This window comes from Penicillium verrucosum, assembly GCF_028828655.1.
Source record: "Penicillium verrucosum strain IBT 35672 chromosome Unknown utg000004l_segment0_segment0, whole genome shotgun sequence".
NCBI lineage: Eukaryota > Fungi > Ascomycota > Eurotiomycetes > Eurotiales > Aspergillaceae > Penicillium > Penicillium verrucosum.
This window is the reverse complement of record NW_026643213.1, coordinates 1,165,403-1,191,215: the sequence shown is the minus strand read 5'-3', so window position 1 is coordinate 1,191,215 and position 25,813 is coordinate 1,165,403. Positions and strand designations below refer to the sequence as shown.

General features: G+C 49.2%; 9 protein-coding genes across 9 annotated transcripts; 5 read left to right on the top strand and 4 right to left on the bottom strand.

Moving 5' to 3' along the window:
• Window positions 1-272: 272 nt before the first annotated feature.
• On the bottom strand, window positions 273-4,716 carry N7516_009927 (SKI complex subunit tetratricopeptide repeat protein SKI3; the record flags this gene model as incomplete). The annotated part of the gene is made up of 3 exons (XM_057222646.1): window positions 273-4,281; window positions 4,340-4,540; window positions 4,601-4,716. The coding sequence occupies 3 exons, from the start codon at window positions 4,714-4,716 to the stop codon at window positions 273-275; spliced, it is 4,326 nt and encodes a 1,441-aa protein (XP_057069867.1).
• A 531-nt stretch (window positions 4,717-5,247) lies between these two features.
• On the top strand, window positions 5,248-7,681 carry N7516_009926 (sterylglucosidase 1; the record flags this gene model as incomplete). Its single annotated transcript, XM_057222645.1, has 4 exons — window positions 5,248-5,631; window positions 5,697-6,628; window positions 6,682-7,000; window positions 7,049-7,681. 4 exons carry the CDS (start codon window positions 5,248-5,250, stop codon window positions 7,679-7,681), a joined length of 2,268 nt encoding a protein of 755 aa, XP_057069866.1.
• An 834-nt stretch (window positions 7,682-8,515) lies between these two features.
• Window positions 8,516-12,666, top strand: N7516_009925 (karyopherin MSN5; the record flags this gene model as incomplete). Its single annotated transcript, XM_057222644.1, is given in 9 exon segments — window positions 8,516-10,004; window positions 10,059-10,183; window positions 10,234-10,305; window positions 10,360-10,584; window positions 10,641-10,744; window positions 10,804-11,062; window positions 11,122-11,264; window positions 11,320-11,698; window positions 11,713-12,666. The coding sequence occupies 9 exon segments, from the start codon at window positions 8,516-8,518 to the stop codon at window positions 12,664-12,666; spliced, it is 3,750 nt and encodes a 1,249-aa protein (XP_057069865.1).
• A 612-nt stretch (window positions 12,667-13,278) lies between these two features.
• On the bottom strand, window positions 13,279-14,062 carry N7516_009924 (putative NADH-ubiquinone oxidoreductase subunit GRIM-19; the record flags this gene model as incomplete). Its single annotated transcript, XM_057222643.1, has 5 exons — window positions 13,279-13,327; window positions 13,401-13,553; window positions 13,685-13,791; window positions 13,887-14,010; window positions 14,058-14,062. The coding sequence occupies 5 exons, from the start codon at window positions 14,060-14,062 to the stop codon at window positions 13,279-13,281; spliced, it is 438 nt and encodes a 145-aa protein (XP_057069864.1).
• Window positions 14,063-14,160: 98 nt separating this feature from the next.
• trm10 (tRNA (guanine(9)-N(1))-methyltransferase) lies at window positions 14,161-15,390 on the top strand (the record flags this gene model as incomplete). The annotated part of the gene is made up of 1 exon (XM_057222642.1): window positions 14,161-15,390. The coding sequence occupies one exon, from the start codon at window positions 14,161-14,163 to the stop codon at window positions 15,388-15,390; it is 1,230 nt and encodes a 409-aa protein (XP_057069863.1).
• A 563-nt stretch (window positions 15,391-15,953) lies between these two features.
• Window positions 15,954-18,530, top strand: N7516_009922 (uncharacterized protein; the record flags this gene model as incomplete). The annotated part of the gene is made up of 3 exons (XM_057222641.1): window positions 15,954-15,972; window positions 16,090-17,654; window positions 17,712-18,530. 3 exons carry the CDS (start codon window positions 15,954-15,956, stop codon window positions 18,528-18,530), a joined length of 2,403 nt encoding a protein of 800 aa, XP_057069862.1.
• Window positions 18,531-19,555: 1,025 nt separating this feature from the next.
• N7516_009921 (MDR family NADP-dependent oxidoreductase) lies at window positions 19,556-20,677 on the top strand (the record flags this gene model as incomplete). Its single annotated transcript, XM_057222640.1, has 2 exons — window positions 19,556-20,567; window positions 20,646-20,677. 2 exons carry the CDS (start codon window positions 19,556-19,558, stop codon window positions 20,675-20,677), a joined length of 1,044 nt encoding a protein of 347 aa, XP_057069861.1.
• Window positions 20,678-21,234: 557 nt separating this feature from the next.
• On the bottom strand, window positions 21,235-23,734 carry N7516_009920 (Tetratricopeptide-like helical; the record flags this gene model as incomplete). The annotated part of the gene is made up of 3 exons (XM_057222639.1): window positions 21,235-23,395; window positions 23,446-23,596; window positions 23,656-23,734. 3 exons carry the CDS (start codon window positions 23,732-23,734, stop codon window positions 21,235-21,237), a joined length of 2,391 nt encoding a protein of 796 aa, XP_057069860.1.
• A 361-nt stretch (window positions 23,735-24,095) lies between these two features.
• N7516_009919 (uncharacterized protein) lies at window positions 24,096-24,987 on the bottom strand (the record flags this gene model as incomplete). Its single annotated transcript, XM_057222638.1, has 2 exons — window positions 24,096-24,495; window positions 24,548-24,987. 2 exons carry the CDS (start codon window positions 24,985-24,987, stop codon window positions 24,096-24,098), a joined length of 840 nt encoding a protein of 279 aa, XP_057069859.1.
• Window positions 24,988-25,813: the final 826 nt, after the last annotated feature.

The following is a 25,813-nucleotide window of genomic DNA, read 5'->3' as shown; positions in this document are numbered from 1 at the left end:
ATTGGCTGAACAGCCGGCGGGGTGTGGTTCTTTTAATGCGCATTTTATTATTATGGTATGGGATTTGCATTTCCCTTAATTTATCATGAAGATATTTCTTATGTTGAATTTGATGTTGTCATATTCATTCGCTAAAAACTGATGTGCAGTTAAAAAGTAGATAACTATACTGTGCATCAAGCTCACCTAGCCTCGCGCTTGTATGGCGCTTGTGTGGTAGGGGTAGTTACCTCATGGTCCGACTACTCCGGTCCATGGCCTGTACAGTGTTTCTATGCCAGGGGAGGTTTCTCGTCGTCCGAATCCTCCAATTTATGGCCAGTGCAGCGTGTCCACATGTTCCGGGTAGGTACATTGTGGTTCAGTTCCTCCCATCCAGTACGTTTCCATGGGGCAATCATGATGGCTCGGAAAGCGTCACCAACCTTTCCTGTCTGCGCGTAGGCTTGGCTGAGCTCCTCGGCTCCGAGGTTACCGTAAGGAGGCACGCTCCGCAGAGCGCGTTTGATAGTCATGGCGGCTGGATAAGGGTTACGCGACACGGCCGACAACTCCATCCATCCGGCAGATTGGCCGGGTGTAAGCATTACAGCAGTAGTGGCATCGCCAAGGCGCCTGACGCTTTCGGGGACGGTTGCATTATCGTTGAGTCCCATCGCTGAGATGGCACTCAGAAGTTTGATGATTTTAGCTCGGTCGTGGACATCGATGTCGTCACGCGAGATCATGCTGTTAAGGTCTGATTCAACTGCTTCAATGGCGCCCCGGTCCGCATCAAGGAGAGCGATGGCACCCATCAGGGTGACTGCTCCGATATGGCTAGGGTGATCCATCACGCAGTCGAGCAGTTGCTCGCGAGCAACAGACCGGTTTTCCTCGCCACCCTTGGCCCATAGAACCTGGGCAAGAAGACAGACAACATCCGGAGCATTCTCTGCTTCTTCGAGGGCATCGCGGAACATATCGATGGCTTGATCCATAGACTTCAGGTTGTAATATGATAGACCAGCGGCCAGATGCGCAGACAGACGAAGCTTCTTGCAGGCTTCGGGGTCAAATTTTTCCGCGTCTTCCTCCCCAGAGAGAGAGAGCGCGAGCTCGGCCTTCTCGGCGGCCTCTTCATAAGAGTGGCGTGCAAACAGGACACGAGCCATATCTGCGTTTGCTTGGGCATACCTCGAAAGAGAAGCTGGTGACTCAGTCTTTTCGAACTCATCTTCCATGCCTGAACAGACAACCTGCAGTCTAGACTCGGCATCTGCAGTTTCGCCCATTCTCTCTGCTAAAAGCGCGGAAAGATGCACAAACGGTAAGTTTGACGGATCTTGGATGCAGAGTTGGTGCAGTGCGAAGAATGGCTGAATGAGTTCGGCCACATTAGAGGATGAGGCCCCATTGAGATGATCAAAGTGGGTCAGGCTGAACTGGCGCTTGGTGAGAATATCGGACGAGGTTGAGATCTCAAAAGCATGCTCGAAATAACCCCTCGCCTCCTGTGTCTCGTGAGCATGAAGTGAAACGAAGCCTTGGCCAACCCAAGCCGGTGAATAGTCTGGGTCGGTGGCCTGCGCTCGCAAGAAGGTCTTGTATGATATGTGGCCTTCTTCGTAAAGGAGGTAGAGTGCTCCGAGGTTTGTCCAGACTTGTGCGTTACGTTCATTCAGATGCAAACTTCGGACAAACGCATGCTGAGAGACTTTCGGACTCATGATTGCAGTGACGACACCCAATGCGTTCCAGAAATCGGCATTGCCCGCCTCTAATTCGATTGCTCTCTTGAAGCAGCGCATGGCTGCTTTGACGAACTTGCGAGATTTCTTGCCTTTCTTGGTCGAGTCCGGCTGCACATTGCAATAAGCCAAATATTCAGCCCAACCAAGGTTGTACCAGGCAACTGCTTGGGAGTGAGCATCATGTACGGAAACGTGGAGTGCACGTTTAAAGGCGATTATGGACAGGTGAACGTAGAACTCAGATGGAATCGACTCTTCACTTTCATTGGCTACCAGCCAATCATTTCCGACGCCATCAATATCGGTCATGACATCAAGGGCCATAGGGTCGAGATCGACCTCCAGTAAAGCCTTGCAGCTGGAAGCAGACAGCTTTCCAGCCTTGGCCTTCATGTAGGAGAAGTTGGAGAAGGCATCTCCTATGGCCTTCCACAGGTTGAAAATGTCGCTTTTGATCTGCGCCAGCGAGCTGGCCACCGAAATAGCTTGGTATGCGAGCTCTGCCGCATCATTGAAGAGACCTTGGCCAAGGCTCTTCGCCGAACTCTCAGTCAGGGTCTGAAGAAGCGCAAGAGTCACACCAATGTCACCAGGCCGGGATTTCAGGACATCTTCGTAGGCAGCGACGGCGTCGTCATACTGGCCAAGCTCCCGTCTGACGTTTGCCAGCATATATCTTGCGAACCATACATGTTCCTTGTCTTTGTCTGAGAGCTCTGGTTCCAATAGTTCTGCTTGTTCAAAGGCCTTGGTGGCGGCGTTGTATCGACCAGAGTGGTGATAGCTTTCGGCAAGACCGACCCATGAGTGGTAATCTTTTGGTGCGAGTCGAAGCGCTGCTTGGAAGGACACAACACTTTTGCTGTATTGCTGTTTGTTAACCTGAACTGACCCCAGTGCCGCATATGGCCAACTAAACCCTCGGCGCTTTGAACCAGGGGAAGGTCTGGCCTTGCCGGAGTCAACCACCCGCTGCGCAACTGCTTCAACAAGGTCCCATTCCTTCGAGTCAGCAAAGCCCCTGGCAAGACGCTCGGCGGCTTCGATCTCAGAGGCTGACAGTTCAAATGCCTTGTGGAAGCATCTGCGAGCTCTGGCCTTATCCTTCTTGTAGTCTGCGTAGTAGAAACCGAGGATGGTATATGCTGGAGCGAAGTTCATATTCGACTGGATGGAAGCAAAGAGGCTAGCATAAGCACCACTGCGATCTTTGCGCGCAGCTGCGGACGGATCAAGCTCCCACTGGCAGTAACCAATGCGGTAAAGAAGCTCAGATTTGAACTCCCTGTTGTCCGGTTGGGCTTCTTTCAGGTCCTCATGCGCAGCCTGAAGACTGACTAGGCCACCTTCAAGATCGCCACTCAATGCTTCACACCAAGCAAGCTCTCCGCGAATCTTCAGGTTAGAAGAATCGCGTTCAAGTGATCGCCGCAGGAAGTCAACGGCTTCTACATAGTCTTGATCCTCTTTCAAAATCAGACCAATCCCAAGCAGGCAATTGGAGGAGGTTGGGTTCCGTTTGAGGATCCCCTCGAAGATTTTCTTCGCATCTGGGTGATATCGGGGGGATTGATAATGGATCATGGCATTGGCAAGTGCGTTGTTTAGGGAATCGATGGTGTTGGGGATCTTGACACCACTGTACTTTACCAATTTCTCAATGTACAGCAACCCCTTACGAGCAACATTGACCACGCTCTCATACTCTTCGAAAGAGAAGTAGACATCTGCCATGATACGGTGGGCAATAATTGAATCTCGAGCGGAATCCAAGCCCGTGACCATAAGGACGAGAGGGTCTTGAGGAGCAGTTTCCCCGTCGTCAATTTCGTTACCAGGCTGTGTGGCTGTGATTTCTTTGCCATCCTTGCCATCTTTGTCATTTGCTTCGCCCGAAGGAACCTTGGGAAATGGCGATAGTTCGCTCAACAAGAATCCTTTGAGAACCTGCGAGAGTCCAGATTCTGGGAAGAATTCAATGTACTCGTGCAGGTGCCCCACATCATACTGGGAGAACTCCTGAACATCCAGCCACCCCAGGAAAACCTTCCATGCGGGTTCGAAAGGATGTTTGATGATCACCATGTCATGTGCTGCCTTAAAAACAGCCGCTCTCTTCCCCTCCTTCTCGGCATCAGGCAGAAATCCGAGTTCTTCATATGCACGCTGAAACAACTTCTCCTCGTAATGACGGCGTTCAGTATCGTCATTGGTCCAATCAATCATTCCTTGATAAAATTGGTCCAATCGGCTCTTGTTGGCAGCTTCCCGACGAACTTCCTGGGTGACTTGTTCGATGCGAGCACCAAGACGCGTTCTGCGCTCTCCAATCTCACGATTCATAAACTCTCTTTCCTGGCGCTCGGTGATTTCAATCAATCGCTGGTATGTTTGGGTTGGACGAGGCAGCCGGCCCTCAAGGAAGTCGTACAGAGGTGAGCCTGGTATCTGGAGTTCCAATGCATGCTTGTGCTGGGCTAGGGTTCCCTTGTTCCTCATCGTCTTTGTATAATTGTTGATCAGATCTTGGCAGCGTTCCTTCTCGTCGCTAGAGGTTATTAGCACTATGTCCTTCCTGCAGAGATCACAAAGGAATCAAAGCATACTTCTCGGCGAATATCTTTCCAAGGGCAATGACTGCCTTGTGATAACCATCGTGGTCACAGCCACCCTGTTTCTCGTACAGGGAAATCAAGCCCTGCCAAGCAGTTCTATCGTTGGGATTGATACTCAACGCAGCATGATAGGCGTTCTCCGCGTCATGGTTCCTATTCAATCGATCGCAGGCGAGACCGAGGAAGACATTACTTGAAAAAAGCAAATCAAGTTAGCCATGTTCCATACAGAATCAGGAATTATTATCATACGCGTGGTAATTATTCGGCTCATTCTTGACAAGCTCCTTTGCTTTTGCAGCAGCGGCCTGGTAATCTTGCGATTCCAAGGCTGCTCGCACGGCTTTCAAAGCCGCTTTGCTCGACATTATTGCCGTTGTGCAAAGGCAGCGGGGAGAAACTGTCTTGGTGGAGCAAAGCCAGTCGGCTAGCTCGCGATACGTCACTTCTTATCGTTATCGAAGGTGGACACTGCTGGATCTTGGAGCTGGCAATGGACTTGCTGTTAGCTTTCAAGGTCTGAGTCGGTAAATGGAAGAAAGGAATCACCTTGGAGATCTCACGGTGGACGTGCTGAGAACGAAGAACAACTCGAGGGAGTGAGGATCTTCTGCGAGGTTTCTGGGAGTGGTCAGAATCACGTGTTCTAGTGATTTGAACGAAGATATCGGGCAGCTCGGCACTAGTGACCTTCCTAAAAGGTTGCCAAAGCTCGTTCGCGAGCTATTTCAATACTGATAGTCGAGTTGAATCGGGAAGTCGTTGCCTGTGTCTAGATATCTACTTCCCGCGAGCTGTGAACTTTGTATACTTCGTTTCTTGACTTGCCCACCCTGAAGCATCCCGCGCGCGGCACTACGACCTCATTTAACTTTGACCTTCGGTACACCGAGGAAACAATGGCCCCTCTCCAACTGAAAGTCGAGGGACAATCTTTTCGGGATCCTCACAACCGGGAGGTTACACTAAGGGGGATAAACGTTGCGGGCGATGCGAAATACCCAAAGACACCCGACATCCCCACATACATCGCCGACAAGTTCTTTGATGGGGACAATGTCTCATTCGTTGGACGGCCCTTTTCACTAAAGGATGCCCATATCCATTTCGAGCGCCTTCGGAAATGGGGTTATAACACTATCAGGTACATCTTTACCTGGGAAGCCATCGAGCATGCGGGACCGGGAGTTTACGACCATGAGTGGGTTGAATTCACCATAGAAGTCCTCCGGATAGCCAAACAATACGATTTCTGGGTCTTTATGGACCCGCATCAGGATGTGGTAAGTTGATGTGAATCGCCCCAGCAAAGAACTTACAACCCTCATACTAACTAACTCCCTCTTAGTGGTCCAGATTCTCAGGAGGGTCTGGGGCGCCGATGTGGACGCTCTATGCAGCGGGACTAAACCCTAAAACCTTCAAGAACACGGAAGCCGCCTTGGTTCAAAACACTTACGATATCCCCGCGGAGTTTCCCAAGATGATCTGGAGCACAAATTACACCAGACTGGTTTGTCAAACCATGTTTACTTTGTTTTGGGCTGGACGGGACTTTGCTCCTAAGGCAGTCATTGATGGGATCAACATTCAAGATTATCTCCAAAACCACTTTATTGACGCATGTGCATATTTGGCACGGAGGATTCACGAAGCAGGTGATCTTGATGGCGAAGTTATCATTGGCTGGGAAAGCATGAACGAGCCTCATCGCGGCATTATTGGTGTGCAAGACATTTCAGTAATTCCGCCGGAGCAGCAACTTCAACTTGGTACTTCGCCGACGGCATTCCAAGCAATGCTCACTGGCTCAGGCAAGGCCTGCGAGCAAACAACATGGGCTTTCGGAAACTTCGGGCCTTATAAGACTGGCACAAACCTGGTGGACCCGGCAGGTGAGATAGCCTGGTTACCAGCTGACCATGATGATAGCAAGTATGGCTGGCAACGTGACCCTGGGTGGAAACTTGGAGAGTGCATCTGGGCTCAGCATGGAGTTTGGGACCCGTCTACAGACACGCTTCTACGGAAGGATTACTTCTCAAAGAACCCTAAGACGGGTGCGCCACTTGACTATGAGAAATTTACCAACACGTATTTCTTGGATCATTACCGAGAATATAAAAATGCCATTCGAGGAATCTGGTCCGACGCAATAATGTTTTGCCAGCCACCTGTGATGGAGGTACCACCAGATGTCAAAGGCACTGCTGATGACGACCCGAACATGGTCCATGCAGTTCACTTTTATGATGGGTTAACTCTGATGACAAAGCATTGGTGAGATTTTGTCAGGGTTATTTAATTAGATGTTGGCGTACTGACTCCTACAGGAATCGACTCTACAATGTGGATGTCATCGGGGTTCTCCGGGGCAAGTACCTCACCCCTGCCTTTGCGCTCAAGCTTGGCGAGACGGCTATTCGCAACTGTTTGCGTGACCAGCTTAAGTTCCTCCGCGACGAAAGCCTGAATTATATGGGCAGTCATCCGGTGGTATTTACTGAGATTGGAATTCCCTATGACATGGACGACAAGAATGCATACAAGACCGGGGACTATAGTAGCCAAACCAGCGCCATGGATGCAAATCATTTTGCACTGGAGGGCAGTACTTCCAATGGCTTCACTCTGTGGGTATACATCACACAGGTAGGTATCTTTGCTCCTCAAAACATGAATGGTACTGACATACCGTAGAACGATCACGAATGGGGTGACCAATGGAACGGGGAGGACCTGTCCATTTATTCTCGCGACGATCTAGAACTGCCAGCAGGATGCAACACACGGCCTCTTGATACCCATTCCCCGGCCTACTCGGAAAGCCAGAATAGCGGAGCAGAGCCAAATGTTGGACCTCGTAATCTCAAGGGTGCTTTATCAACCCCTTCGATCTCCAGTAACCGCTCCCAGCCATCTTTGCGAGAGCAGCAAGGTTATCGCGCAGCAGAGGCATATCTCCGCCCGAGTCCAACTTACGTGAGCGGGAATTTGGATAATCATGTTTTCGATCTCAAGAATTGTGCGTTTACTCTATCGCTGACAGCCAAGGGGGCAACCACCGCAGACGCCCCTACCGAAATATATCTTCCTGAGTTCCATTTCCCAGAGAGCAACATCGTGGTTGCAGTCAGCGGTGGCAAGTGGGACATTGACGTCCAAGGCATCCAGGGTGTCAAGCTACAGCACCTGCGATGGTGGCATGCTGAAGGAGAACAGGACATCAAGATCGAGGGACTCAAGCGCAAGCCTGGGGAGTTCGCTGATCCTGGAGGTGCTGATGTCAGCTATCTGGAGCAATGCCAGAAGGGCCAGTGTGTCATGATGTGAAGTTATTACCTCTAAAGTTATATTTCGATAGTTGAAGTTCCTATTTGCCAATTTGAGATCAATTTCTTCTTTATATATATCTCTCTGTTCTCAATTCGTTTTTGTTTCCATTGCTTCTCCAAACTTCAAAGGGCAAAAACTGGATAAAAAGCATCAAATGATTATTTCAATCAAACTCAAAGTTATATGTGACAGGTCTATATAAGTCGAAGTATAGTTAACTACCACGAACGACCATAACTAGGTATGTGAGATAAGATAAACAATGATGAGGGGCATTAGCTCGCATACTAGGCAGCTATGATGACACCAAAACAACGTTGATTAACATATAGAAACAAAGAAATATTATAGCAATTGTTACCTAAATAATCGTCAATAATCGTCAATAATCGTCTATAACCGTGAAATGCTTCAATCAAGTCTTCTATCCTGTGCATCGCAAATGTGTGAGACGAGCGGAGCATCAACGGGTGAGCGGTGTGTGCCCTTGTTGATCTTCAGGGAAAATTCTCAGCCCGACAAGTCACCAATTGTCTTCTGCAAGTATTCCCTCTCGTGATCTTACGTCGCCAACTACCTACATTGCAAAAGTACCGACTCACGACTTCAAGTCCGATACTCAACCTCGAGCCACCCTTCCCCCGGAAAGAGCGAGTGGCGCGTGCGGATGGCCGTTGCGGGTGTCCGACTGCTAAACTAACACAGGACAAGTTCAACGGCCATCGAGTCTAACCTGCGCTCCTCTGACTATGAGACGCGGTCTACAACAGTGAAACGAGACCGAGACTTTACTTTTTTGTTCACAAAATCCTTCTGCAACGCGTTGACAAGATGGCTGCAGAGGAGCTGTCGGAGGGCGGCATGGCCGACATCATCCGTGCCCTGCAACTCATTCACAACCCTGCGTCGTCAAATGATCTACGAAAGGAGGCCTCCCAGTTCGTGGAGAGTTTGAAAGAGTCTGACGCCGCGGCACGAAATGGCTTCCTTTTGGCTTCCCGTATGGAGCATGAGCCCGTTGTCCGATACTTCGGTCTTACTCTCCTCGATCATGTTCTTCGCCAATACAACTTCACGAACCCCGAAGAAGCCAAGGCCCTACGCATGATGATTTTGCAGCTCGCCGAGAACATCCGCCCCGAAGACCCTGCCTATTTCCGGAATAAGATCTCCCAACTGTGGACCGAGGCCGCCAAGAAGACCTGGGGACTAGATTGGATGGATATGGATGCCAACCTGGTTCAGTTCTGGGGTGCATCTCTCGTTCACAAAGAGCTGGTACTCGCTGTTCTTGAGACCCTTTCCGAGGATGTCTTTTTCCGAGAAGATACTGCCTCGTCGTTACGGGGAGGTGAGCTCAATCGGTCGCTCATCGAGATCTTCACTCCTGCTCGCATCGTAGAGCAGATTACTGGGGATAAAAACATCCCCACCATCCCACGCTGTGGACAGGAGGGCTGGCTAGTTCGAATCTGCGAATTTCTCGACAATTGCGTCCAGAACGTCTCTAGCTCGGAACAGGCTCGGGATGCGGCCATAAAAGCCCTGGCAACTTTGAGATCTGCCTTGTCATGGTCCGTCTACAAAGGTGTTATTGCGTCCCAGGTTGTTCCCAGCATTTTCCGATCTTTGCCTTGTCAAGATGACCAGGTGCTTCTCTCTGCAATCGAAGCACTCCATGCGCTCTATGGAAGAAATACTATCGGCAGCGAAGACTCGCACGAGCTAGTCTGCCTGATATTTGAGTCGGAATACCTTGTTGTTCTTCAAAGGCTTTACGAATGGTCAATCGTGGGCCCAGATGACGTTGACGACCCCAAATACCTTATCTCTAAAAAGCTTTCTGAGATGGTCTCATATATCGCAGGATGCTTGGAAGATGACAAGTTCTTAGTCTCTACCATGGACCGTTTGAATCTGCCGCCATTCCTGCAATTCATGGCCAATATCATGCAACACCAGAGCTTGACGGTCTCCATACCTTGCCTGCATCTTTGGTCCAGACTATTACAAAACTCCAAAATCAGTAACTTGGACTTTGTGGTAGAACACACTCCTCAGTTCTTGAATATTTGCACCCAGCGGCTTCTTCGTTGGGAGTCTCTCCCGACTGAATCCGATGATCCTACGGTACAGTTCTTAGTCGAAGACATTGATACAGTTCCCGAACGACATGCCTTTGTCGGAAATTACCGCCGTTACTGTTCCTCGATCATCGAAGTCATCACAGTCAAGCGTCCCCAAGAAGCGGTGCGTGAAATCCTCGCACGAGTGGACACCAACCTCGACAACTTGTATAGCGGTGTTCAGCCATTTAGCAGTGAGTGTTACCAACCTGCCGAGCTATGGACTCAGCGACTAATTCATTTTACAGTGGCAACCTTCTCCAAATCGTCGATTCCTCTCATGCGAGCGGATGCTCAATTCGCAGTGGTAGAGGCTGTCATCAAGGGCTACAACAAGTGGGTTTCAGCTCATGGAAAAGCACCCCAGCGTGATGTAAGAGGAGCAAGCAGAAAAATGAATGATCGGCTGCTAATACTTAACAGGAGTCTAAACGAATGGAATTAGAACATGCGGTGGAAAACTGGGCTTCGATTCTCATGCAAAAATCTTTTGAGGTATGTCATTGTGCACAAATCCAGGGAGTCCCTCCACTCATCTTCTCGCCATAGGATCCTGTTCTGAAACAAAGAGTCATCAAACTGGCTGTCGACATCTCTTCGAGGGCTTTGGATAATCATCCAGGATTTGCGCTCAAGGTTCTGGAACACATTCTTATGTCACGCCTACCAGATCGGTCTGAATACCCATTGTATTCCGAGGCTGTCAAAGAACTTCATGGATTGGCAAGCTCTGAACTTCGTCGGTTGGCTATGCGCTATGCGGACTACTTTTATGTATGTCAATCCTCACATACTGATCATCCTGTACTCTCTAACCGTGCCTGCTGCAGACTTTCTATGACCTCCTTGAGCCAAAGATCAAAGAAATCACGATGGCTAACCGCATCGATGACAAGTTGCAAATGGAACTGACTTCCATCTTGCTCATTATCATGTAAATTTTTTTCTCATTCTTGTTATCCATCACAATTGCCCCATACTGACCCAACGCAGGCAACGCGCAATCAATGCTGATCCTTATCTGCGCCAAAATCGACTTTCAGCCTTCCTCCAGCCCATCCAAGAGTCATGGCAAGACGACCAATTTCGTCAGAACAGCTCCACTTTCCCCGGGTTTTGCAATATGCTTGGATTGGAAAATGTTGGCCCATACATGCAATCCAAAGAAGCACAGAAACTGGCAGACTGGTCCGAGGTTGTCTTGGACGCCGAAGGAAGGTTAGTTCAAGAAGAGATGACCAGAAAATTTCAGGTAAGAAAAGCCAAGCCTTAGTTCGTGTGGTAGGGCCAATCTAACCCATTATATTCTAGCTGTTGCCATTGCGTGGCACCAAGACTATGTTGGCTGTTTCCACAGATCGAGTCAAAAAGTCTACGCCAGCATATGTGACCGCTTGCGAGATGTGGCACGAATTGATCCCTGTTATTCTTCCCACCTTGCTGCAGCTTATCAGGTAATTTACTATGCTGATGCAGTTTCATGCCATCAAGCTAACCTGCAATTTCAAGACACGCCCATGCCTTCCACAACCCTGCCAACTGGAATATGGTCGAAGGCATGCAACCAGTAGTAGAACGCATCCTGACAGATCGATTTTGGCAGGCTGGTATTTCTATCGGTAGCCGCGACGAGTTCTACGCCAGAATCACATCATCGAAGTCTACACTTGAAGGGTTTGCATCATCGGTTCGAGGAAAAGTCAGAGCTGTCCGTGAAGCGTGCTACTCCATGCTATTCAGCATGAGCAGGATGCGAGAGCACTTCTATGGATTCGCCGAACTCCCAGGACCCCTATCTGAAGCATTGTTCGTTGACTCACCGCATCTCTCCTCCCACCAGTTCTCGGTTCTTCTCAACATCTCGCGTTGTCTGATTGACGACTGCCCTGTGCAATTCCGCAGCCAATTCTTGCCCCCATGCTGTCGACTCTGTTCACCAACATTGATCGAAAAGTTACCACGGAATGGGAGATCATTGAACAACGCAGGAATGGAATTTCGGACGGAGATCTCACCACGGAGATGAAGTCTGAAAGTGTCCTTCGTCAGTTGACTTACTCTGCTGTGATCATGGTAGCCAGTCTATTCGATCCACAGAGAGGTGGTAAAGCCTCCCTGATCCGTCAGACCTTTATAAGCATATCACACCCAATACTGACGGAGCTCTCAGACCCAGATGGGACTGAATCGGACCCCAGTGCACCCCAGCCGACCCCGAACCTCTCTGATTCTATCCGCCATTTCGTCCTCTCCTCCCCACAGATATTTGAGCCAGTCATGCTCTTCTGTACGCACGCTCTTCGCATGCGCGACACACGCAGCGGCAGCATTATCACCCGCGTCATTCGCTCAATTCTGCAAGACTTTGCGCCCACAAACGATACCCCGGACACCCAAACAATCGCGACCATCCGCGAATTCATATGTACCGATGTCCTCACAGCATGCATTTCATCTGTACATGAATCATACTTTGTCGATATGCAGAAGGACCTCGCCCAGCTAATTGCATCAATTTGGTGCCTCTATGGCTTCTGTAGCGAGACCCCTCGTGCTGTTTTCCTCAGCTTGCCAGGAATCAGCGCAGATAAAGTGGCCAGTACCGAGTCTGCACTTCATCGCACTACCTCGCCAAGGCAGCAGCGTGCATTAGTGTTGGAGCTTCTTGAGCCCTTGCGCGGCATCAGTGTTGCCGAGCAAGGGAAGATACTGGGATCTCGCGAGGAACGTCGTAAGGCCCGTTCAGCATTGCAGGAGCGGTACATGACCAATGAAATGGAGACCCAGCACCAGAATCACCGTGTCGATATCAACGATGGTCCTGATCTTGGTGGTGTGGCTGATCTATTCGGATAGGCCAAGCATCATGTCCTTTAGACAATGAAGAGTATAGATATGCTGTGGTGCTCTCGAGCTTGTTGATTCTTCATTCCACATACCATGGATGGTCCATCTCCATTCTGTACACCACTCGCTGCCCGACTCCCATCTTTACAGTGTCACATTTCCCCTGCTTTCTGTCTAGATCTGCGTTGCAGCTTTATCAACTACCCCCGTCGTTAGCGAGCAACGCTTTGCAAGAGATGATATAATAAACAACCCACATTGCATTAAGTACAAATATATTACTTTCTCTACAGTTAGCTTATTTGTGGTTTTGCCACGGGATGAAAACTTTGAACGAGCAAAGAAATAAGACATATTGCAAAAAACCGAACTAAACCCTTCACTAGGCAAGTAATATCTACAATGTTTTCCTCGAAATGGCTTCGAGACGATTCACCCCCAGCTACCACCACAATGCTTCTAGCTCTCCCACAACGATCAGAAAGGCCCAGTTCAGTCCGTATACCATGGAGGCAAGGGTTCACCCAACCAAGCATCCCAAAACACCAGCATCATACAGAGTCAAAAGGAGGGAAATGAGGTACAATATCGCTCAAGATAAGTGTGACATTGTCAGACTGTCTATCGAGTGAGATTGGCGGGGGTATAGGCGAAAGTAGGGCGGACAAAGCTGTCAAGGCAAGTAATATTAGCATGAATCTAGGAAATGACATAGCGTCAAGCTGCGCTTGCATAGAACTTACCGGTCAGAGTTGTAGACCTTGGCATCGGTACCGAGAAGCTCCTTCTCGCGCGCCTTGTCGGCGTAGTGCCGACGGACCTGATCGCGGTCCTCCTCGGCCTGAAGGAGAGGAGTGAGGTGCAGACGGGACCAGATCTTCTCACGGGCGAGCTCACTGTGTTCACACACATATTAGTCATTGAGTTCACTTCGTGCTTCCGCTAGCCGGTTTGCATCGGGTTCCAATTGCGGTTCGCTCGGGTCGATCGGAGGTAGGGAAGGAGCCTGTTGCTGGGCGAAACGTACCGCTGCTCACGGACACCGTGGAAGTACTTGTAGAAACCGTAGGCCATAATAACGTGCATGCCAATCATGTAGTAGGCGGGCTTGAAGCCGCGGGCGGGGATGTTTCGCTATAGAAAGTAAGAAACGAAACTGTGAGCTTGGATGTCTGTGTGCTGGGCGCGCAGGGCCATTGGGGGCCTGGAAACTGGGTTATATGGCTTACCTTGTACTGGACTTGAGCGTAGCCCCCCGTTGGGGGCATATCCTGAGGCATTGTGACGGTAATGAGCGGGTTAAGGGCTTGGAGGGATAGTGAGGAGCCGCTGTGACGATTGGAGAAGTTGGGTCTGTATGGTCACGTGAAATGTGCACAGTAATGAGGGCTGCGGCGCACGTCATTGGTTGATGGGTTTCGGGGCGGGCGCTTTTTGAACTTTTGATCTACAGTCGACGACAGCCCACCTTTATCTTTTGCTTGCCAATTCCACTACACGACGATGGAGGAGCAAGAGCGACCTCGGAAATTAGCCAAAATTGACCACGACGAAGATACCACCCACGAGATGCTCGGCCCTGCCATGACTGGAGCTGTTGATGTTGCTGGCAACGAACCAGAGCCCGAGTGCGCTCAGATTGGCAATGAACCTCTCGATCTCTCAGAATTTACGGTTCAGAAGGATAAAAAACCCGGCAATGAATCTACACCTCATGATGGTGGCGAGGTAGCCGCGCCTGTTATGTCAAAAAATCAAATGAAGAAACTACGCCGCGCGGAAGCTCATCAGCAAAAGCGCGCGCTTCAAAAGTCCCAGAAGAAGGAAAAGATCATACAAAAGCGAGATCGTCGCAGGGCTATGGTCGAGGAGGCAAGGGAAAAAGGCGGCGAGGAAGCTGTCAACGAGCTACGCCAGTTATGGCGAGGCAAGAAAGCCAAGCACACCAGGTCAACACTACTACCTCTGACGTTCGTGATGGATTGCGGCTACGACGAGCTCATGTCTGATAGAGAGCGCATCTCATTGGCTGGCCAGCTCACGCGATCATACTCAGACAACAGCCGCGCAGTATTCAATGGGCACATGATGTTCTCGTCATTCGACAAACTACTGAAAGAGCGATTCGACACTGTGTTGGCGTGCCATAAAAACTGGAAGCGTGTTCGCTTTTTCCAGGAAGACTTTGTGCATGCTGGTGAAGTGGCTAAAGAACAGATGACAGCCGCGCGAGGAGGTCAGCTCGCTGGCCCGTTCGCTGAACAAACCGATGCGACGCCTGAGGACGGGGAAATCATCTATCTCAGCAGTGATAGTGAGAATACTTTGACCGAGCTCAAGCCTTACAGCACTTATATTGTTGGAGCGCTAGTGGATAAGAACCGACACAAGGCAGTTTGTTACAACCAGGCGGTTGAGAAGGGAATCAAAACTGCCAAATTACCTATCGGGCAGTACATCCAAATGGCCCATCGTCCGGTACTGGCCACCAACCATGTCATTGAGATCATGCTTGCATGGTTGGAGCTTCGTGACTGGGGCAAGGCGTTCATTAAGGTTATTCCCACCCGGAAAGGCGGAGCTTTGAGGGAAAACCAGAAAGAGGGCGATGACAACGCCGAGAATGACGCTGAAGATGCGAATGAGGAAGAGATGGAAGCAGAGCAGATGAAGCAGCTGGATGATATTGCCGCCTTTGAGGAAGAAAGCGACGAAAATGAAGAGAAGGAATAGTTTGAGCTATCCAAAATACGAATGTCTTGTACATATTTACAACGCCAACAGCGAGACAGAGAGTCAGCGATTGAGATATGAAGATACGCTTGTATATATAGTCTTACATTGATTGTCAACTGCAGGGGATTCTTGAGCTCCTTAAGCTCTACTGTCCCCTTTGTCAATACTTTACTAACTTCTGCCAGGTCTATAAACCTTTTGTAACTGAGGCCATTTACCCCTTATGTATATTCTCGCTTTCCTTGACTAAGAGACGGTTGTGAAGTTGAATGTAGAAAAGCATATTGCCTATTTAGGAATAGAGCGAAGTCGGGTGCTTACCTCAGCAATTAGCCACAACAGCCACAACCTTGGAATCTATGACGGAAGCGATTTTCATTGTGATTATTGACTTGCCTTTTGCTTCTTCTCGCTATCCTCTTCATATAGGCAGAAAGAGCCTTTGCTACTGCGTCTGCTTCTTTCGCTCCTTCCAACATTACTTTCCTTTCACTTCTTCTTGCCTCCCTTCCTCTCTCAACTGCCTCTGGCATTTTTGTTGGCAGCTGCCCCTCGCAACCATGTTTATGCTCCGCAACGGTAAGCAACGCGCTTTTCATGCCCCGCCAAACCCCTCCATACAAGGGCATATTTTTGGTTTTTTTTTTGCCATTTTGAACTAGTGAACTGATCTCTTGTCTGCTCCGAATTCAATAGTGAGCAAATTTTTGTTTGGTGACGCTTCGAAAGAATCCATCATCGAAATTCCCCAAGGCGAACTGTATCTGGTCCGCCCACAGTCGCCCAAAGGTTACTCTGAGCTTATCTTTAAGGACGCTGCTGCCACGATCCGACGTACCGGCCAGGACTTCCAATACCAGCTTGTAATCCAGAGAGCGTATGAAGAGGGCGAGGAAGAACTTGCGGACGACGACGGCGAGCAAGGTACCGGCGACGGCCTAGACAAGGACGAGAAGGTTTTCCTTTTGGACCAAACTCTCCATTTTCGCTCTGAACTCCGCGACGGAGGCTCAAAGATATTGGCCTGGGATGATCTGAGTGGCGACGCTGGTGATCTCTTTGAATTCATTTGTGACTCTTCTGTCCCTTCAGACAAGGTTGCCACTTTCGAGCTTGCCGCCCTCCAGTGTCAGTACGAACGTAAACACCGCCGCAGTGCACAGAAGGCTACCGAGGCAGAGCTGGAGGAGTTCTCATACAACGAAGAGAAGCCCATTCCATCTGCTAGTCCGGTCTCTTCGCCGACCAGAAATTCCTTGACAGCAGAGGATTCAGCTGCGGCTATGGCAAAAGACGTGGAATACGCCCAGTCCAAAGGACAAATCAAGACTGCCACTCTTGAGGAGAAACCGACTACTGCCCCGCCGTCTGCAGCCCACCCCGAAGCTAAGGAGATTCTCTGCAAGGAAAATGCCGAGCTGCATTTGTTCGACTTTTCCACTGGAACCTTTGTGCTCCAGGAGTCGGGCATCGTTGCAACTGTCTCGGAGGTCGGTACTTGGCAGTACTGGCTCCAGATTGCTGGCAAGGATAAGGAGTGGTTAGGGCAAGCTGTCGTCGCCGATATCAACCCCGTCTTCAACTTCGAATATCTTTCATTCATTTTCAACCATTACGGCGAAGATGGTTCGGCCTACTCCTGGCTCCTGCGGTTCAAAGACCAAGCCTCGGAGGAACGGTTCCAGGAGGGTCTAATGCAGGCGCTGTGGGAACAACTCAATGAGTTGAAGTGGACTAAAGTCAAGGAGAATGACCGAGATTATGTTCTTGACGCCTTCCAGGATCTTACTATGGAAGATGCCGACGACAAGCCAGAGGAAGAAGTCGAGGAAGAGGAAGAACAGGCCGAAGAGGAGTATGATGGTGACCAGGACGATGCTCAGCGTAGTGAACACTACGACAGCGATGAAGAGGAAGAAGATGTTGTCACGCGGGATGCAGATGGAAATGTCAACTCACAATTGGCAGTTGGCTACAAGCATGATCGATCATTCGTTGTGCGCGGTTCCAAGATCGGAGTCTTCAAGCACACCGCTCACAACAACCTTGAATTCTCCACGACTATTTCAAAGGTTGAGACCCCCAAGGGCAACCTTTTCAGCCCCAAGAAGGTCATGCTCCATGCTGAGGATCAGAACATGATTCTTCAGAATGGAGATGATCCCAACTCGCTGTACAAGATGGATCTTGAGTATGGCAAAATCGTCGACGAATGGAAGGTCCACGACGATATTGCCGTGGAGACGTTTGCTCCCGAAAATGTAAGTTACCTCGCGTGTCTTGAAACCTATCCCATGATAAACTGACAAAACTCGCAGAAATTCGCACAAATGACCGCGGCGCAGCCATTTGTCGGTGTCTCCAAGAACGCCCTTTATCGTATCGATCCTCGTCTTTCTGGCAGCAAGCTTGTCGACTCCGATCTCAAGCAGTATGCCAGCAAGAATGACTTCTCGGCTATGGCTACTACTGAGAAGGGATACCTTGCTGTCGCGTCTAACAAGGGTGACATCCGCATGTTCGACCGTCTGGGCATCAATGCGAAGACTCATATCCCGGCTCTCGGCGAGCCGATCATCGGTCTTGATGTATCTGCAGATGGACGTTGGGTCCTGGCAACTTGCCGTACCTACCTTCTCCTAATCGATTCGCTGCAGAAGGAAGGCAAGAATGAGGGCAAGCTCGGATTCGAGCGTGCATTTGCGAAGGACTCGAAGCCTCAGCCTCGCCGTCTCGGCTTGCAGCCCGCTCACGTTGCCCAGTTCCAGCACGAGACGAAACAGCCTCTCTCATTCACCACGGCACGCTTCAATACTGGTGTCGACTCCACGGAAACTAGCATCGTTACCGCTACCGGTCCTTTCATCATTACATGGAGTATGAAGAAGGTTGTTGCCAACCGCAAGGACCCGTACACCATCAAGCGTTATGGTGAGAATGTCATGGCCGATAACTTCCGGTTCGGCTCTGACAAGAATGTCATCGTTGCTCTGCCAAACGAGGTTAACATGGTCGCCAAGCGTACCTTCCAGAAGCCTACGCGGGAGAGTATCGCTGGTCCCGCCACACCAAACCGTGCGCGCAGCGGATGGAGCAGTCGTCTTGGCAAGGACGACATTGTCAACTCGCCGTACTAGTCTTCTCATTCCTTTCCCCTGTGCCTCTCGTAGGCCCCTTGACTTTCTTCTATTTTTGTACCATTACCCATACCCCCTGATGTTTTTGTGCTTTTCCATCTTTTCCAATGTTGTGATTTCCTTTGCGGGGTTTTGCTCGTCCGACGCCGCTGGAGATCTCTATATTGGGGTCTTCTTCACATTCACTACTCTGTTTCTGTTATCTGGAATTCTTGGGCGATATTGATTTAGAGCTAAAGGGTGGCTCTCATTAACCGAGATTTTATTCTGCAAGGTAGCTAGCTAGTTCAAACAATTCACAAATGAAATATCCAGCAATGAATCACTTATCATAGAGGAGTTTTGTCCATCGATAATCATCCTCGTCATCATATATAGACTCTATTACGTAAGGATCTTGGGTGGGATCTCGGGATGATCCCGAGGTCCACGAGTCCCATTTAGGCTTAGCGGTGATCCCTTGTAGGCTGATAACCTTGTAAACCACCTTGAAAGGGTGTAAGAAGCTTCATTCAATATATTTGTATAGGATAAACAAGAGAAAAAACTGCATTTCAATACGAGAGAGAGAAAGAGAGAGAGAGAAAGAGACAGCACGTAAACTACCAATCAGAAATGGAGATTCGTGGATTTAAAAGAAGAGATAACAGCATCCATCCATGTATAGATCAGATCATATTGAAATGTTGTCGAGCGGTGTAATCAGCGGTCAAGAACTGGGCCTAAACCCAAGGGTTTGATTTAAAATCAGATGTCCTGGACCCTTGTCCTCCGTACGGAGTATATTGAGCCAATGACAAATACAGAGCTGCTTTTTCTTTGTCTCCCGTATGTGGATACACGTAGCTCGGCAAGATGGGAGGCCGACAAGAGGTACACTTAAGAGTTTTGGTCATCATGGTTTCCTCCTCTTTTTGTACAAATAATATCTGACTTTTCTTCTATCACATAAACGACAACCTAAGAAGTAAGGTCCCACAGAGCTTACCTTCATTTTGGTTATATTAATCTGAAGTGACTTAGAGATGTCTTCCGAACCCACCGAACATATTGCCATCCATCTTCAACAGCGGCCCAAGAGAGATATTTTCCCCGGGGAGACATTCGCTGCACAAAAGCATACAACTCCCACTGCAGCGGACCTTCAAGATGGAGATGTTGTCTTCGAAACCCTTTATCTAAGCCTGGATCCGGCCATGCGTGGCTGGTTGGACGACGAACGTTCATATCTCTCTCCAGTTGCAATCGGCGAAATCATGCGCGGTCATGCTCTGGGCCGTGTGACTTCCTCGCGGTCACAGAAGTTTCCAGTCGGCTCCTATGCCGTTGGCATTGTAGGCTGGACCGAGCAGGCAATTGTCAATGAAAGCTCCCTAGACGCCGTGCCTGCGCCCAATCCTGTCGATGGAGGTCGCTTGACTGATAATATGAGTGTCCTTGGCATGACAGGGGTCACTGCGTACTGGGGCATGGTCGAAGTTGGCCATGTCAAGCCCGGGGACTTTGTGGTTGTCTCCGGAGCAGCGGGAGCAACGGGGTCTATTGCTGCACATATTGCAAAAATCCTTGGTGCGACGGTGTACGGCATTGCAGGCTCGGATGAGAAGTGTCGTTGGTTGGTTGATGAGCTCAAATTGGATGGGGCGTTGAACTATAAGAGTGACGATTTCGCCGAAAAGTTCAAAGGCTTGGCGCAAGGGAAGATCGATGTCTTTTATGATAATGTTGGAGGTGAAGTTCTCGACTTGGCTCTTCTCTGTGCTAACAAGAACGCTCGATTTGTCATGTGCGGTGGGGTCAGTCAATACAATGCACAGGAGGTCCAAGGGCCAAAGAACTACATGATGATATGGAGGATGCGGATTCGCATGGAAGGCTTTATCGTCTTTGATCATATGGATAGAGTCCCCGAAGTCAAACGGAAGCTCGGCGAGTGGCTTGCGCAAGGTCGATTGCAGCGTAGGGAAACTATTGTGCGAGGGGGTATATCGCAAGCAGAGCACACCTTGGTGCAACTGTATCATGGCGTGAATACAGGTAAGCTTGGCATCCTATGACTCCCTGGATATATGTCTACTCCCCACATCTAATGCTTTTATGCTGAACGTCTCGCAGGAAAATTGCTTGTCGAGGTCAAATCCCCTTGACAGTTTACCACAGGATTCCCGATGCTTCCTCCTGTCTTCCTGTATAATCTCCTTGGAGGCATATTGGCTCTGAATTGAATTCTTCTAGGCTGACTGATTATCATCCCAACGTCTCCCTTGAGTGTTTCTATGTATTTCTTACCCTCACAATCTCCAACCATTTCTCAAAGACCATGAGTGTCAGTAAAGGATGGATCGAAATTAGCTTCGCCATTTTGCTCTCCTCTAGTCTACATTGGCATCTCGCAGCCCTAACTTGCTTGTTGGCGACTTTTCTTCTGATACATCCTCAATCCTTTGGCAGTGATGTTCCAATCCATTTGGAGCAGTGTACACCAAGTCAATCTATCATAAGAAAGATCGTCATAGGAAGTTGACATATAAAGTCGACATCATATCAATATGTGAGATTCAAGTATTGACCTTACGTACATCGGGATTCATATTCAGCCGTTTCGTTTTGTTGACATCTGATCGTTGGCATTTGATCTTTCATCCAAGGCCAGGCCATGCTCGTTTGTTTGTGGGGACATGGTTTCTTTTTCCTTCCTGTCTCTTTATCTTCTCTTCAAGTCTGCTATCAGCTTCTGATAGGATCGTTTGACTGCACTTCTTGTTCCCTTTTGTTGAGATGTTTCCGATTCCAACCCCTTCGGCTGAGGAGTTTCGGATTCCCATTCCAGCAATGTTCTGGAATCAGACAAAGTGTGTGGGTGGTTCAGGCCTATTATTTGTTTTTTTTTGGCGAAGCACTTTCGAAGCAAATCGATGGCTTCAGCGTCGCGACCAGAAGATTTCCAGGTATGCGCCAGATTAGACATACTCGTCAACGTGTTGGGATGATGCTCGCCGAGCTTCGTCTTACTCGTCTCCATCACCTGCACTTGGAGCGGCTCGGCCTCCTTCCACCGACCCTGGTCGCAAAACGTTAATGCGAGGTTCGACATACTCGTCAACGTATCGGGATGATCCTCGCCGAGCTTCGCCTTACGAGTCTCTATCACCTGTACTTGGAGCGGCTCGGCCTCCTTCCACCGACCCTGGTCGGAAAACGTTAATGCGAGGTTTGACATACTCGTTAACGTGCTAGGATGATCCTCGCCGAGCTTCGCCTTACGTGTCTCCATAACCTGAACTTGGAGCGGCTCGGCCTCCTTCCACCGACCCTGGCTCCAAAACGTTAATGCGAGGTTCGACATACTCGTCAAAGTGTCGGGATGATCCTCGCCTAGCTTCGCCTTACGTGTCTCCATAACCTGAACTTGGAGCGGCTCAGCCTCCTTCCACCGACCCCCAAGCCGGAATGCTGTTGCCAACATAGATATGCTGTCAATGACTTCTTTGTGTTTATCACCTAATAAAAGAATTCTTTGCTCTGTTGATTTTGATGCCATTTTTGTTGTATCCGCGATATTGCCGCTTCGCCACGCATACCATGCACCTCTGTAAAGTAGCGTAGCCCATTGCCGTTGTAACTCTATTGATGTTGGCCGTTGTGACATCGCGGATTTTACATGGGGAAATAGTAGCCTGCACCTCTCCCAGTTCTCATATTCTCCGGTAGGAAACTCGGCATCAAGGGTGTTAATGAATTTATCCTTCCATTGGTCGATTTGTCCATGAGATTCCAACCACGCACGCGTAGTCAGTTGTACCAGTCGGTGCATCATAAAGGTGCTTTTCCCACTGATAGTTATGAATGAATAATCCCTTAGTGTTGTGATGTCGTCTTCAAAGTCGGGGCTGGTATCAGAGTCGGATATCTCTCCGTCACTGACGTCTTCTTCAAAATCGGGGCTGGTATCGGAGTCGGATATCTCTCCATCACTGGAGTCATCAAGGCCTAGACCAGACTCAGATATCGCCCTGTCACTATAGTCACTTGGAAGCTCAGAGGCTGATCTTGATCCGTAGTTGGCCTCAGGTTGATGTCGGACAAGGTCTTCAGGTATCCCTTGGCGGTCGAAAAAGCTCATAAGTGAAAGCAAATCCGCTGCGGATGGCCTTGTCTGGCGTATATAATCGAATGATATTTGCCAAGTCACCAGGATGGAATTCTTTGCTTCCCTGTCCCGATAGATGTGACCTGCCTCTTTTTTCAAAAGCTTCGTCGCTTCCCGGTCACTCTTTTGGAAATCTGTCAGGTATTGTGACACCGAACAGCGAGGTGCCCGATTTCGAATATAGCTGGCGGCTTGTATGATCGCTAGCGGCATGAACTCTAACACGTCCACCAACTGCTCACTTTCTTGCCTTTCACTTTCTTGGTTTTCCCCTAGCTTTATTTGGAGTAGTTCCAGTGCTTCGGATCTTTCCATAGGGTTAACCTCAACAAGGCCCTTGTGGTCAACCATCTTCAAGGCCACCTCTCTATTCCGACTCGTGATGATGACAAATCCATTTTGGCTTCTAGGAATGTATTCCAAGAGTGGTTTACTCGAGGCGTTTGCTGGGCTTTTTATGGAAAGAAGCTGGTCATCATCGACATTGTCAAGGATGCACACCCATTTCCCTATCTTCTCATCCCGGAGCCAGTTCTCGACCAGTTTGAAAATATTCGGCTGAGGGTTCTGACGACCCGGGATTTTGACCTGGTCTGCGATATCCCGGAAACTTTGCTCGAAGCGGGATTCGTTAGACCCGTGCACCCAGATAACCCATGTTGCCGGCGACTGGGATCGGATCTGGTGAGAGTATTCGATAGCAAGTTGCGATTTCCTTCGGGTTGTGAGTAATAGAAAACACAACAACTGATCTTATGTACTTACCCAACACCGCCGAGGCCAACGAGCGCTATCCTCGAGCCTAGGATTAAGCTTTTCTCGCGAATCTGACGGAGCAGTCCGTCACGACTGACAAACTCCTGGTCTTGCGCGAATGGGACGGTCGATAGCGGTTTGGTTGGAGTTTCTGGTCGCTCTATCGTCGGAAGCGATGGTTAGTTGGTTGATTCTAACTGTGTCGAGTTCCCGACTCACCTAGAGCTATATTGATGGGACCGGTATTAACCCCAACCTGAAGACCAGAGTTGCTGCCATAAAATGAATTCGATGTCATGGTCAGATAACTCTACTTTCTTTGTATTTTTGCAAAGGATTGGTTTGTCTGACTCTCAGGTGAAAGAGGGGCATGTCCTCAGCCCCAGAGTCCACCATCAGGTGACTGACTCTACGGCGCTAAGAGAGGGAATCATATTGGCGGACAGCTCACACCGTGCGATAACTACATAGCCAGATCCTTCCAGGTATAAGAAAGTTTTGATATTATTAATTTACTGTACTACTACAAGACCCTGCCCCTACCAGCTGTCCTCCAATGCACAGTATAAATAATACAAAGTCACGAGTTGGATGTTGCTACGATGCTAATACTCGGCCCAACATCTGACTCCCAACGTGAGTATAAATCCTGACCCTCCCTAGGAGCGAGTACTAGTGAAATTGATTGTACCCGTGCTGTGACCGACCTGTACACCCGTATTACCACCTGAAAAACTATTGTGATATGTGGTGGCAACCGGCGAGAAGGTCAATTTCGAAAGTACTTGGGACACAGCCTTCGAGGCAGTTTGCTCGGCTTCCAGTACGCGGGATTGCTGTTCGGTCTCTTGAATGGCTAGAGCTCGTTGAGCGCCACCGTCATCGTCCTCATCTTCGTCCTCGGGACTTTCAAGTTCCTTCTTACGCTGCAAAGCTTCATCTTGTTTCCTCTTTATGAGTTCGGTATTCTCTTGGATAGAAGTCTCGAGAACCCGCAGTTGCATCTTTGTCTCTTCCCGTGAAGTTGTGGATGCATTTTCCGATCGAATCAGTATAAACCTTCAATCAGTGAATTAGCACAATTTCTCTAGCATAACACTTAGTTACTTACAATTGGGCGCTCCCGATGGCAAACTGGACGATAGCCTGACAAGAGGAAACATGCGTCCTGAACGTCTGAATCTTTTCCTTGTTCCACAAGCCGACTGATAGTCGATCTCTGAGGGAAAGCTTCGCAGTGCTAGAATGCTTGGTCCATTGCTCAAGCTTCTTTGTAAATTCCGCGCATGCCTGCCCGCAATTATTCACGGCTTCGGCGACACCAGTCTTCTCCAGATCATTTTTCGTTTCATCATAAGTTGCCCTATCAGAAATCCGAAGGCCCTCGAGAGCGGAAAGTGGAAGCTGTATGGCTTCCAAGTTGGATGTAACATCTTGCAGCACATCTTCCGCTTCCTTGAGGCCATCAATAAGGCTCCGAAGATTATTGATGCTGGATAAAGCAAATCCTGTAATTCCAAGAGCACCGGCGGTGATGCTGAAGGGATCCATCTTGTTTATATTGGGATGGGACAGTCGTGGGAGTCGTATATCCTTCAAGTGAGGATGGTGGATATTGGACAAAATCAGTTGCTGGATACTTAATCATCCAGGAACTTGGAGACATCAAGGAACTTGGAGATCACCACACAATCTCACCTGTCACATAGGCGCCTAAAATCAAAATGGTGACTGAAACCTTGGCCGCGGGGCAGCTGAAGCCGCTAGTACGTGGCGGACTGCTATTTGCGGGGCTGTGAGGCGACAAGTCAATCGGCATATTATGATAGCCCGAGAAAGCTCGTGCATCGCTGACTGCAGGCCTGAAAATATAATAACGCCCGACTTTCTAATTAATTTTACTCTTCCCTTAATCACAGCGTTCGGTGCTGAGGAATATGAGCGGTAAGGTGGGTGGGTGGGAAGAGCGCTTGTGTGCGAGATTGTAATTTTGAAACCCCTGGAGACCACACAAGTCTAATATCGAAGTTATTGCCAGGATGTCTCTCAGATATGCAGTCTTCAGAATCGACGGTTGAATGTATACATTATCATGCATTAATTATATAAACAAACCCCGATGCCGCTGGTAGCACAGTGTAGTACGGCGATTAGCGCCGCCTGTCATCCTATGACGTCTAGCATGGACGATACCACTAACCACGTGCTCAAACCTGTGCAGTGGGGTGAGTTTCTGGACATCCACTCGGATCAAGGCCTGATGGTACTTTCACGTCGGATCGATAGTGATGAGTATGTCAGTGGGATAGAAAGTGTGGAAATGAGGAGCTGCAACAGATGCTACCAAACGCAGACCTTAACGACTTGAGTTGCACTG